The sequence below is a fragment of the Octodon degus genome, unplaced genomic scaffold (genome assembly GCF_000260255.1).
Source record: "Octodon degus isolate 3935 unplaced genomic scaffold, OctDeg1.0 scaffold00254, whole genome shotgun sequence".
Taxonomy (NCBI): domain Eukaryota; kingdom Metazoa; phylum Chordata; class Mammalia; order Rodentia; family Octodontidae; genus Octodon; species Octodon degus.
The window spans coordinates 369,152-383,163 of NW_004524830.1; the positions used below are offsets into that span (position 1 = coordinate 369,152).

The 14,012-nt window shown below is 46.3% G+C and overlaps 1 protein-coding gene across 1 annotated transcript in view; it reads left to right on the top strand.

Moving 5' to 3' along the window:
• Rpn1 (ribophorin I) overlaps positions 1–14,012 on the top strand; it is a 29,105-nt gene that overhangs the window by 11,502 nt on the left and 3,591 nt on the right. Inside the window, exons 4-8 of the mRNA XM_004646093.3 lie at positions 1,006–1,215; positions 3,203–3,395; positions 8,855–8,954; positions 10,066–10,204; positions 10,288–10,407. Of these exons, the coding sequence (XP_004646150.1) occupies positions 1,006–1,215; positions 3,203–3,395; positions 8,855–8,954; positions 10,066–10,204; positions 10,288–10,407 (762 nt within the window). The remainder of the gene's footprint in view (positions 1–1,005; positions 1,216–3,202; positions 3,396–8,854; positions 8,955–10,065; positions 10,205–10,287; positions 10,408–14,012) is intronic.

Sequence of the window (14,012 nt, forward strand, 5' to 3'; positions counted from 1 at the left end):
GGGATTGAACTCAGGCCCTTAGGCTTGCCAGGGAAGCGCTTATTTCACTGAGCCATCTCCCCGGCCTGCCTCTTTTTTTGTTTTGTTTTGTTGGCAAAACTGGGGATTGAACTCAGGCACTTGCACTTGCCAGGAGATCTTCTTGCCTCAACCTCTCAAATAGTTCAGATTACAAGTATGGGCTACTATATTCAGCTAAAGTAAAAATTTTCAAATCAAAACATTTTATGTATGTATGTATGTATGTACTTATTTATTTATTTATTTATTTATTTATTTATTTGGTGGAACTGGGGATTGAACTCAGGCCCTTGCACTTGCCAGTCAAGTGCTTCTTCTACTGAGCTATCTCCTCAGCCCCGAAAAACTGAGCTAATGGGCAGATTCCCATATCTTCCTTAATTTTTAGTTTATCTTCTAGCTTATAGGATGGTTCTTATGACTTCATTAGTGTTCATGTTTCCTAGTCAGTATTTTTTTTAATTTATAATTTAACCTTTTATTTTAAAACCAAAAACCTGTAAAAAGCATTTTGAAAAGCTCCGTTTAGAAATTCAGCAAATAAAAACAGCAAGAAGAAAATAGGAAACAAAACTGTGATTTTGCTTCCTTTCTTTATTGAGATTTGTTTTTAGATGGCTTTTCCTTTTACTTCTTCGAGGTGCGGGGTGGAGGCCAGGGCTGTGCATTACAGGTAGGGGCCACAATGGTGCCGAGCTCCACCCACAGCTGCCTTTTGCATCCTTACAGTAGACATTTCAGTTTTTTAGACAGGGAAGGTATTTACATTGGAAATGACATGTCTTCTGTCCTGTTTATCTGGTCAATAACATGCCATGGACATTTGTTGTTACCTGTCAGCAGATAGTTCTCACAGTCACAATTATAAAATCCTGCCTATGTTAAGTACGTTGCTATTTTAACAATTCTCCAGCTCATTTAATTTAAACTAGTGTCTTGTCCTTTGTTGCTAACGTGTGGAACTGCTTGTTTCCTCCCTGCCAGGATACATTTAAAGTGCACTATGAGAACAACAGCCCCTTCTTGACCATTACCAGCATGACGCGTGTCATCGAGGTCTCACACTGGGGCAATATCGCCGTGGAGGAGAACGTGGACCTGAAGCACACGGGGGCTGTGCTGAAGGGGCCTTTCTCACGCTATGACTACCAGAGGCAGCCGGACAGTGGGATCTCCTCCATCCGCTCTTTCAAGGTGGGCCTGGCAGTCCCTCTGTCTTCTGCCTCTCCGAAGTCAACCAGGTGCAGACAGTGTTGGGGGACTGACTGGTGCTGAGTGACAGTCTCAACCCTCGAAATCTTAAAAAAAACAAAAAACTAGACCATGTTTTTAATTATTAATTTATGATCATGACCTCAAGGTCATGATCTTCCTGCCTCAGCCCCCGAGTGCTGGGATTACAAGCATGCACCACTACACCCAGCTCAGTGTTGTCATTTTTAAGATACTAGTTTTCTGTAATTAAAAAAAAAAAAATTTAATCATGCTATACATATAGTTTTATATCTTTTTTGTCTTATCAGTGAAATTTTATGAACATTTTCATGTATTTACATGTCAGAAAGGCACTTTATGTGAGTATCGGTATTATAAAATATATTTTCAAATTTGGAAGGTATTACCCTTAAAGGTAAGATGCCTGAAAGAATTAAGACATCATATTACAGTGGTTCATGAATGCTGATATTTATTTATTTATTTATTTATTTATTTATTTATTTTTGTATTGTTAGGGAAGGATCTACAGGGTGTACAGGGTCTCATTATGTAGATCAGACTCGTAGTGATTATCCTGTTTTCAGCCTCCCAAGTGCTGGGATTATAGGTGCGGCCACCACATCTAGTCTCAATTGTGATCTTAGCATGCCCTGGGGGCAGGGCCGGCACTGGCCAGGCAGGCTGGGGATCGAACCCCAGCCACTGGGCTCTGCCTAAGCAGGCACTTTAGTCTGCTGAGCTGTCTGGCCAGCCCTGTAAATGCCAATATTTGTAATAGCACAACTCAGAAAAGCTAAATCTTGGAAGTAGTCTGTATGTCCCATCAACATACAGACAATATAGACAGTGTCACTCAGCTATAAAGGAGGAGAAACTTGAGTCATTTGTGAGAAAATGAACATAGGCTGAGACCATAATGTGAAAGAAAATAATCAGACACACGAACTTAAATGTTGTGTGTTTTCTCTGATATGAGAAACCCAAAATATAAAGAGCAAAGCAAAAGGTAATAGGAAGTGGAGGTGGACGGGGATTGGGGAATGGGGGTAGACAGGGTGGGTTGGTGAAGCGAAGTTAAAAAGGACTAAGAGGGATATATATGTGTACAGTTCCCCAAGTAGAATGTAATTCATGTCGTAGACATATACTAGTAAAAAATAACAAAAGGAAAGAATATCAGGTGGAGAAATCCCCTTTCATAAATTCTGTCATCTAGTAATTTGATGTCAGTTTTGTCTTTAGTTCTCCTCTTTGCAAAACAGCTTGCAGCATTATTTTTACCTTTTTTCCCCCCTGTATTGTAGGGAAGGGTCTACAGGGTGTTCAGGGTCTCACTACTAGATTGGACTCATAATGATTCTCCTGTTTACAGTCTCCCAAGGGCTAGGATTACAGGCATGCGCCACCAAGCCCAGTCTCAATTGCCATCTCAGTGCGCCCTGGGGGTGGGGCCAGCACGAGGCCAGCATGGCAGGTCCAGGAATCGAACCCCTGGGCTCTTTAATCTGCTGAGCTATTTGGCTGGCCCACCTTTTTTTTTTTTTCTGAGACGGGGTCTCACTATGCAATTCAGGTTGGCCTTGTGCTCACTTTTGTAGCCCTCAGGCTACCAGCCCCTAGTCTCGAACTTGGAAAGATCCTCCTGGCTTAACCTTCTGAGTGCTAGGATTACAGGCCTGTGCCAACCATGCCCGGTTCTATTTTTACCTTTGCATGAAATCTGCAGTATTTGCAGTGGTATTGTGTAGAAGATTTTGTGACTTTCCAACCTTGATTGAGAAGAATTAGATATGATTCTATAAATTCTGAGGCTTTGCTGTTGGACTGATGGCTCAAAGTTGGGAACTTTGTTGCTGGGTGGTGCTGAGGATCTGGGTGTCCAGTCTCAGTTGTGTCTGGGATTGCTTGGCCCTGGCGGGCTCCCAGTGGCCTCCTAGCGCTCACGGGGTCCCCATCTCTGCAGACCATCCTCCCTGCAGCCGCCCAGGATGTGTATTACCGGGATGAGATTGGCAATGTCTCCACCAGCCACCTCCTGATCTTGGATGACTCTGTGGAGATGGAGATCCGGCCCCGCTTCCCCCTGTTCGGTGGGTGGAAGACGCATTACATCGTAGGCTACAACTTGCCCAGCTATGAGTACCTCTACAATCTGGGTGAGTCTGCAGATGCCCAGGGTGCGAGAGCAAGGGGCTGGCTGGCTGGCTTGTACTCACTCGCTCGGGCGTTCTCTCTCTCTCCCCCTTCCCCTCCCCCCCATCTCTCTCTCTCTCTGTCTTTGTGTTTACTTGTTGCAGTTAAAATCATTATTCCTTTTTTTAAAAATAATAAGTTCTGCTTGAGTGTTCTCTTGTCATTTTTAGGAAGTCTGAGTTATCGGGCAAACTGGCTGTGTGCACATGACTATTCTAAAAGTAACAGAAATGGTAAACAGTTAAAATATTATGGTAACCCTCTGAACCTTGTACTAAATAAAAAAAAATCGGAAGACTCAATCAGTTTATAAAAAAAATACTATGGTCAAAAAAATCTTCACGGGGGAGATGGCCCAGTAGAATAAGTGCTTGCCTGGCAAGGGCCTGAGTTCAATCCCCGGTTCCACCAAAAAAAAAAAAATCTTCACACCTGAGTTCTCATCAAGTGGAGCTACTTAACTCCCCTCCCCCACACTTTTTTTTTTGAGATAGAGCCTCACTATGTAGTTCAGGCTAGCCTTGAGCTCATTTTGTAGCCTAGTCTGGTCTTTTATTTATTTATTTATTTATTTGAGAGAGAGAGAGAGAGAGAGAGGTGTGTGTGGCCAGCTCAGCCCACCAGGGGGCGGGCTGGCTGGCATGTAGTGCTGGGGGATTGAACCGTGGTCCCTGTGCTTCGCTGAACTTGTTCTAAGTAGGTGCTTTAGACCACTGAGCCATCTCTCCAGCCCTTTTTTTTTTTTAAATCATTCATTCATTTATTTATTTATTTAGTATAGGGTCTCATTACACAGCTTGGACTCTTAGTGATCCTCCTGTCTCAGCTTCCCCAGTGCTAGGAAATACAGGCAAGCACCACCACCACGCTCAGTGCCTCAGGTTGGCACAGCATGTGGTGCCAGGGATCAAACTCAGGTCTTTGTGCTTTCCAGGCAGGCTTTTAGACCACTGAGCTATTCCCTATCCCCCCAAGTGGTCTTTTTTTTTTTTTTTTAATTTTTTTAACATTTATTTATTGTGTGTGTGTGTGTGTGTGTGTGTGTGTGTGTGGCCAGCTCAGCCCACCAGGGGGCGCGGCTGGCTGGCATGTGGTGCTGGGGGATCGAACCGCGGTCCCTGTGCTTTGCTTAGCTTAGTTTGTTCGAAGTAGGTGCTTTAGACCACTGAGCCATCTCTCCAGCCCCACCCCCAAGTGGTCTTGAACTCACAAAAATCCTGTCTCAGCCTCCTGTGTGCTGGGACTCTAGGTGTGTGGCACCATGCCCGATTTTAAGTTCTTTTAAGTGATTTTTTTCTTATTTTTTCTCTCCTTTATTTATTATTGTTATTATTATTATTATTATTAGTAGTAGTAGTAGTAAGTAGTAGTAGTTTCTTTGTTTTTGAGACATGGTCTTGCTACATAGTCCAGGTTGGCTTCTAACTCATGTAGACCAGGCTGTCCTCAAGCTCAAGGAGATCCTCCTGCCTCAACCTCCCAAGTGCTGGAATTACAGGAGTGTACTACCACATTTGGTCTTTCAAGTGATTTTTTTTTTTGGAACTGGGGATTGAACTCAGGACCTTGTGCTTGCCAGATAAGCTCTTATTCTACTGAGCTATCTCTCCAGCCCCTCAGGTGATTTTTGATTTGGGGGGTTCTTTTGGGTTTTGTGCTGGTGCTGGAGATAGAACCCATGGGCTTGCATATATTAGGCAAGTGCTCTACTGCTGAGTCTCACTCCTAGCCCTTAAGGTGAGATATTAAAAATATAGAAAAATTGAGAGGATAAGGAAAAAAACACTTTCATAAAACAGCTAGAAAAATATTGTGCTAGAGATACGGATATAGATGTAGATATAGATAGAGATACTTGATTTTTTTCACCTTATAGTTCAGTCTGGCCACAAACTCACTGTGTAGCCCAGCTGAAAATTTGCAGTGATCCTCCTACATGGGTCTCCTAGTGCTGAGATGACAGGTGTGCACCACCATGCCTAGTGTACCTTTTTTTAAAAAAAAATTTAGCCTCACTAAACAAATGGTATATAGCTGAGTGAATTATTAAAAGAGGTATATCTTACAACCACCACCCAGATCAGGAAATAAAATTACCAAGCAGCTGTGGTGTGAGCTCCTGTAGTCAGTCTAAGGCAGGAGGATGGCTGGAGCTCAGAAGTTTGAAACCTACTTGGGTAGCATAATGAATCCCCTTTTTTTTTTTTTTTTTTTAATGAATTTAGGACATGGAGTACAGGGTGTACAGGGTCTTACTACGTAGATGGGACTCTTAGTGATTCTGTTTTCAGCCTCCCCAGTGCTGGGATTGCAGGTGCATGACTCCTAGTCTCTATCACTGTCTCAGCATGCCCTGGGGGTGGGGCCAGCCCAGCAACCCCCACTGAGTCCTGCCAAATCAGGTGCTTTAGTCTGCTGAGCTATCTGGCCGGTTCTAATCCTCATCTTTATTTATTTATTTATTTATTTATTTATTTATTTATTTATTTTGGAATTGGGGATTGAACTCAGGCCTTTGCAGTTGCCAGGCAAGCACTTACTCTACTGAGCTATCTCCCCAGCTCCAATCCCTATCTTGAGAAGGAGAAAAAAATGAAAATTTGTCTGTTACTCAAAGGTCCTCTGTGTATTTCCTCCTTTTCCATAAAGAAATCAAAAGTAGTCACTTTTTATTTTCTTCGTAGTTGAAACCCAAAGTGTCTCTAGATAACTATTCAGTTTTGCCCTCTTTTTTTTTTGTCCTCTTACATTCATTTTAGTCTGTCTTACCTGTTGGTGTTCTCTGATGTTCTCTTTCTAATTCATTTGCTGGGGCCCTTGAGCCAGCTGCAGTGAACTCCGTCTGGCTTTCACGGTTGTGCCTGTGTCTCCTGCAGACTGGCAGCTGCCCTGTGATTTGTGAGGCTCAGGTCCCCTCCCCTTAGTAGGCTGGAGGTGATGATACATCCTCCTACTAGAAGGTTCGTTCTGTGGTTTTGAGGCAAGCTGAATCCTGGCTGGATTGAGCTCCTACATAGCCCAGGTTGGTGTCAAGTTAACGATCTGTCTGCCTCAGTCTCCTGAACCCTCTGGTCGCAGGTGCGCACCAGCATGCCCAGCTGCACTCCCCGTCATTGTCTCCTTTTGTAATGTTCAGTTCCTAGATAAAGTATGTTACTGGGTCCAGCAGCTGACTGCTATATCTCTAGCATTTCACTTTTTCATTTGCTAGCCAGAGTTTAGCAGGAGACACTCCCTCTTGCCTACTTGGAGTGCAGTTCAAGAATCAGCTGACAGGAGGAGGGGCTTAGTGTGGCTGTGCCCCCCCGCCTTTTTGTCTTTATGTAGCTATTGAAAGGGACTCTTCATTAATGCCCTTACTGGAATGGCAGCCCCTGTTCTGGGTGTTGTGCTTTTTGAGCTTGTAGTTGTGAATTTTTCTGAAACTTCGCCTTTGGGGAGTTCCATTATTTCTCTGTTGGAGCTTTTTCTGTATTCACTGTTTGGCCTGTTCTCGTGAATCTGTAAAAATCTTTCTTTTTTTCCTTTCTCTTTACTGCTGTTTATTCACTCTTTATTCCATCTACCTTAGCCTTCTTCTTCTTCTTTATTTTTTATTTTTTATTTTTTTTGGCAGAACCGGGGATTGAACTCAGGCCCTTGTGCTTGCCAGGCAAGTGCTTATTCTACTGAGCTATCTCCCTGGCCCCCTAGGCCTTCTTTTTTTTTTTTTTTTTTTTTTTGGTGGAACCAGGGATTGAACACAGGCCCTTGCACTTGCCAGGGAAGCCCTTATTTCACTGAGCCATCTCCCTGGCCCCCTTAAGCCTTCTTTTTTTGTGGAACCAGGGACTGAACTCAGGCTGTTGCGCTTGCCAGGCAAGAGCTTATTCTATTGAGCTATCTCCCCGGCCCCATGGCCTTCATTTTTTTTTTTTAAATTTTATTTATTTATGTGTGTGTTTGTGGCCAGCTCAGCCCACCAGGGGGCGGGGCTGGCTGGCATGTGGTGCTGGGGGACCGAACTGCGGTCCCTGTGCTTTGCTAAGCTTGTTCCAAGTAGGTGCTTTAGACCACTGAGCCATCTCACCAGCCCCTGTGACCTTCATTTTTAAGATGATCATTTTGCCTGAGTTTATCTCCTAATTTCTATCATTTTTCTTTTCTTTTTATTTTGCTCCGAATGCCTTCAAGGCAGGTTTGGCTGGCTTGAGTTGTGGGGATCGAACCGCAGCAACCTGAGCCTGACTGCTTTGTTGAAGCAGCCACTTAAAGAACTGAGCTAAGGGGCAGGCCCCCCCCCCTTTTTTTTTGAGACAAAGTTTTGCTATGCAGTTCAGGCTGGCCTTGAGCTCACTTTGTAGCCCAGGATGGTCTCCTGCTTGTAGTGATTCTCCTGCCTCAGCCTCTGATCTTCCTGCCTTAACCTCCAGACTGCTGAGGTTGCAGGTGTATGCCACTACACCCAGCTACTGTTATTTTTCTAATTCTGATTTAAATTTTTTGTTTGTTTTTGTTTTCTAATGGTAGCAGAGTTTTACTAAAGGTAGGAAAAGAAACAGGCTTTGCAAAGCAAGTTTGGGCCAAGTAAAAGTAGTAAAGAAGTGCGCCCTGCAGTGTGAGGGTGGGCCACTGTGCGAGAGAGGAGACAATGGCCGCTAGCAGCAGTTTTGGTGGCTTTGTGGGTATCCCTTGTGGTGTGCTTCTGTTTCTCTAGGGATGTTTTCTGTTGGCTTTTTCTGTGTGACTTTACGCTTCTGGCTGGTCTTTGTGTGGGCATTAGGCTGGCCCAGGACAGCACTAGGAACTCTTAGCTGTTGTGGGGAGGTGTTGGTGACACATGGCTCCTGCTGAGCTTTTCTGAGGGTGGCATCCCCTGTCTGTTGTCCCTGTTGTACAGGGTCTTGATTCTGTTCAGTGGTTTGTTCAAGGGTAGGTCACCAGCCCTGAAGGGCCATCCAGCAGGCCTTAGACTACCCAGAGCTGCTGCCCTTGGGGCCACCGCCCAGGCCCCCTGGGGCCTCCCTGCTGCCCTGTTATAGACACAGATATTGTTCCTGACACTGTTCCCTGCCCAGCCCTGGGTTAGGGGATTCTGTGGACACCTGTGTCTAGTTTGGTTGTCATGTGGTATGTGCTGTCAGTCGCTTGGTTTTGCTATCAGTCACTCCATCTTCCTGTGGGAACTAGAGAAGACCCAGACCTGTGTCCCAACAGTGGTCTAACGCTCTCTAGCTATAGATGGCCTCTCTTTTCTCCCTCATGTACACTAAAACTTCTACTCTGTACTTTTTTTCCTCCTCTTTGGGGGTTGGGGGTGACTGCTGGGATTGGAACTCCTCAGCCTTGCACATGCCAGGCAGGTGTTTTCCTGCTGAGCTCCATCTGTCCCCTGCTGTTGTCTGGGGTTCTCATGCCCACCTGCATCTGCTTGGCCCTGCAGGAGATCAGTATGCACTGAAGATGCGGTTTGTGGACCATGTATTTGATGAGCAAGTGATTGATTCCCTGACAGTGAAGATCATCCTGCCTGAGGGTGCCAAGTGAGTGGCTGTCCTTGTCCATCTCTGGGTGCCCCCAGGGAAACTTGTGTTCTAGGGCACAGAGAAGGTGCTCATTGAACAACTCGGTCCGAGAAACCGGTAGGGAGCTTCCTGACTGCAGTTTAAAAGGAAGTTGGGTGTGGGGAGATAACTTGGCAGTCTTAGTGCCTGCCTGGGAAGCAGGGGACCTGGGTTCAATCCCTAGTACTGCATGCTGTGCTGTTCCCTGAAACCAGATGTGGTGGCACATGCCTGTAATCCCAGTGCTGGCGAGGCTGAGATAGGAGGATCTGTGGGTCCAAACTGCATAGTGAGATCCTGTATCAAAAAAATTAAAGGAAGTTGGTCTCAAAAAGGAGGGTCTGGAATCAAGTGCTAAGTCTCAGTGGTGGTGCTCTCATGTGATGGGTGCAGTTTTCATGTCAGCGCAGCAGCTAGCACTGGAGGGTGTGATACATTAGCAAGGGGTTCAGATGCCAGCTGGCCAGCCGGACCTGTGCCACATGAGCAGAGTGCAGAGGAATAGCATGCCACAGCCCCTATCTCTCTGGGTCAGGGGGTCCAGGCTCATGGGGAAAGAGCTTGGGTGATGTGCCAGGGTCCGTGGCTACAAGCCAGACTGCCTGCCAGTCTTGGCAGAGGGCATTGTGGTGAGGGTAGGAACCCGTCAACCCATGATGGGAGATGTTGAGTATTGCTAGAATTCAATCTGGTAGGGACGGATGAGCACACACAGGCATGGTCTATGTGACTTTGTTGTAGTTTCCTTTGGCCCATCTGGCCTCTGACATTACTGTGTTCATGCTGGCCCTCAGGATGAGGGAAACAGTCCTTCGTGTGGATGGTGTCCTATGTGGCAGGCTATGTTGCTTAGCAGAAGAGGAGGGAAGCTAGCCCAGGCAGAGGACAGGAGCCTGCGAGGGGCACCTGAGTCTGAAGACTCACATGTAGAGTGTGTAGGAAGGCTGTGTTGCCTAGACCCTCAGAGCATGCAGCTGGCACCTGAGGGGGCTGCTGAGGTCTGATCCCCAGGCTCCCTGACAGTGCCCAGCCATCTGGGGGAGCCAGGGAGGTGGGGAGCTTCGTGACTCCACATCGTGTTTGCATCCAGGAACATCCAGGTCCACAGCCCCTATGAGATCACTCGGGCCCCAGATGAGCTGCACTACACCTACCTAGACACCTTTGGCCGCCCTGTGATTGTGGCCTACAAGAGGAATCTGGTGGAGCAGCACATCCAGGACATTGTGGTGAGTAGCACTGCCCTGGCTTCCTTATGTCCAGCTCCCTGGGTCCTGCAGCCCTAACACCCTCTTACTCCTGCTCTCTCCAGGTGCACTACACCTTCAACAAGGTGCTCATGCTGCAGGAGCCCCTCCTGGTGGTGGCTGCCTTCTACATCCTGTTCTTCACCGTCATCATCTACGTGCGCCTGGACTTCTCCATCACCAAGGTACCAGCTGCTCTGCTGCCCTGGTCAGCCTGCCCTTTGTGCCCTCTTTGCTGGTTTCATCAGCCTGTCCTGAGCATGCCTGGGGCCACACCTTGTCACTTGACAGTCCCAACCAGGGCCTATGCCCATCCTTTCCTGGATGCTCTGTCACTGGGGCATCTTGTGAAGTCCCTGCTTCCTGGCCTGGTTTTGGGTACTCAGGCAAGGTGGGGAAATTGTCCAGCTGGCGTGGAAGTAGGACACCCTCTGTCTTCCGGGACACTGCCATGTGGCCATCAGCGTCCTTTGTTTCTTCCCTTGGGCACTGCTCACTGGCCAGCCAGGCTATACAGCAAGGCATCTGCGTTGTCCTTTGGTGTCTGCTCCATTCCTTCATTTCCTGTTCTTCATTATTACCATTTATGAGAGCATCTAGTCCTGGGCACCGGCAGTAGGCACTCAAGGTCTAGTGGGCATGGCAGGCTGCTGCTGGTCCTGAAGCACTGGCCTGGCATTGCTGTGCTCTTGTTGGTGGCACTGGGTGCAGGGAGTGATGGGCAGAATGGTGGGAGGGGCCCATGTCCATAAGGGCTGTGGTGGGACCTGCAGTGGCAGCAGGTGTTCACTGCCCGTGCAGTGTTGCCCAGGGCAGCTGCCCGCTGAGCTTGTCTTGTGCTTAGAGGAGTCATCACTGTTTGTTAAGACTTCATTTCATTGGTTTTTAGTCTTTGTGTATGTGTGTGTTTGCTATAACAGGGTTTGCTATGTAATTCAGACTGGTCCTGAACTCACTATGTAGTCCAGGCTGACCTCAAGGTCACAGCGATCCTCCTGCCTCAACCTCCCTAGTGCTGGGATTACAGGGGTATGCCATCACACTTGGCTGTTTCTTTTTTCTTTTTCTTTTTCCCCCTCCCCTCCCCTCCCCCTCTGTCTCTTCCTGTCTCTGTGTCTGTCTCCGTGTCTGTCTGTCTGTCTGTCTTTTTGAGACAGGATCTCACTGTGTAGTTCAGACTGGCCTTGCGAGCTTGCTTTGTAGCCCAGGCTGGTCTTGAACTTGCAGTGCAATCTTTTTACCTCAGCCTCCTGAATTCTGGGACTTCAGGTATGTGTCACCATGCCACCACACCTGACTTGGGCTGCTTCATTGATTTTTTTTTTTTTTTTTTTCAGAATCATACCTTTGCTTTTATTTATTTATTTTATTTTTTTGCTGAACCAGGGATTGAACTCAGGCCCTTGCACTTGCCAGGGAAGTGCTTACTCCACTGAGCCATCTCTGCGGCCCCCTTTGCTTTTATTTTTATTATTATTTTTTAAAATATTTTTATTGAGAAACAAATAGCAATGAGACAGTTTCACAACTGATTACTAGTACATTTTCAATGATTAATACATTGCATATTGTTGTCTTAGTGGTTATTCATTGTACAAGATGCAGACCTGATATCCTGTTTCAAACACTATTAGAACAAACCTCTCTATTCATTGAATTAAGAGAATGGAGCTGTATATCTATCCTTTTTTGTTTGTTTGTTTCACTGTGTTCAGTTACTCTTTTTTGTTTCTGGGACAAATAGACACCCAAAATGAAGGAGAGAAAGGTTTATTTAGCTCACAGTTAGTGGAGGTTTCAGTCCATACTCAGCTGGCTCCAAGGCAGAGCGGCACATGGCAGAGGGCAGCAGTTCATGGTGGCAGAAACAGCGAGAGCAGTGGGAGGAGGAGGGGCAACAATGGCAGCAGAGAGCAAGTCTGGCTCCCTTGTGCTGCATTCAGGCTCTCCACCCCTGGGTGGGAGTAGTACTCACCCCCATAATCCCAGCTGCGCTCACACCCATAATCCCAGTGGATCATGAGTTAATCACAAACTCTAGAAGTCTGCCCCATGACTGCATGAGGCTTTGGGGGCACAAATACACACAAACTATAACACACTGATTTTAAAAACTTTAAAGAACAATACAAATTTATTTGTATTTAATTATTTACTATAGTTTTACTGAGTGACTTGAGGGTAAGAGCAAACATGCTTCTTTATCCTTGAACGCTTATGCATGTGTGTGACACCAAAGGTCTCACGTAATCATGTCACAGTGACCAAATTTGGGAAATATAACGTTACTAAAATGGTACCTGTGGGACAGATTGTTCCAAGGATGAGTTCTGCAGCAACTGGGACCTTTGCATTGAGTTGTGTCCCCAGAACTTTTTAATTTATTGTTTTATTTTGAGACAGGATCTTACTAAATGCCAAGTTGGCCAGGCTTGGAATTTTGTTGCCTCAGCCTCCAGAGTGTGGGGATTCCATGCGTGCACCATCATGCCGGGCTCTCGCAGCAGTTGTTTCCATAGTCAGATTCAGTGGAGGATCAGGGTGGCATTTGATTGTCAGGTCTCTGCACTCTTTGGGACCCGTTGCTCAGTCTACTTCAGACTTTCCTGAGCCTGGCATCTGAGGAGTGGAGACCAGGTCTGTGGAGTGTGCTTCAGCTTGGGGAAGCAGTGTTTCTTCTGATGAAATCAACCAGGACACTGCAAAGTGATGCTGCTGGATTTGCAGGTGTCACGGCAGGAGGGGCTGATGCCAGTGGGTCCCACCTCGGTGATGTTGGCTTTTCTCCCTGGTTAAGCTGGGGTCTGTCTGGCTTCTTTACTGTAAAGTTAGTTTTTTCTCTTTGCAGTTAGTTTGGATTTGAGGCTGTTCAAGATCTGACCAAGATACACAATGAATGTTTAAAAAATAATTATTACAGTAAAAGACACATGGCTGTCAGTCCCCCTGAAACACCCCTCACTTCCAACACACGGATCCCGTTACTCTTGTCGCCTTCCACAGCACTTTTGGAGTCCTCCTTCCTGAGTGCCTGGATGAGGCAAGATCAGAACCATGGCGAAGGCGGCTGCCAAGTGCCACCCAGCGAAAGGGAAGCTTGTAAAGGCGCTGTGCTGCCTCCTTTCCCCCTTTCCTGTGGGTCTGGCACTCTGCAACATCTGACTTAGCCCGAGTCAAAATGACTGTGAAAAGGAAATGTTTTGAATCAATTTAGGACATCAAGGCAGCCATGACAAGTCAACTAAATACACTCATGGAGGAACTTCCAGAATTGCTTCAGAAAGCAGCAAGGGCGAGAGCAGTGGGATCAGTGTGTGTGAAGTGGGGGTGAGTGTCTTGAGGGGGATTCATTGTGGTGTCTTTTACCGTAATAAATTTTAAAAATTGTTGACTATATTTTTCAACTTGCTGAGTGTGAATATGAAGAGTATATCATTGGTCATTGTCTCGGTCTGTTTCTCAGTGTGATGGTTGTTACCAGCCTGGCTCCCTTTACATTCTTAGCTGGCTTTCTGCTGCAAGGGAAAAGTTTCCCCTTGGCTGGTTAACTGCATACATGGTTACTGTCCACTGTTCCTATCATCTCGGGTTTGACTGTCTTTCACATTTCCTTTTTGTTTTGTTTTTCTGAGCATTTTCTTTCTTTCTTTCTTTTTTTTTTTTTTTTGCATTTTTTGTGATTTTAATGAAGCACAAATAAACACACACACAGACCATCTACTTGTTCTTTTCACTGCGAAGCCTGGCATTGGGATTGGTGACTCGAATGGCTAGCTGGGCTGCTCTTTCT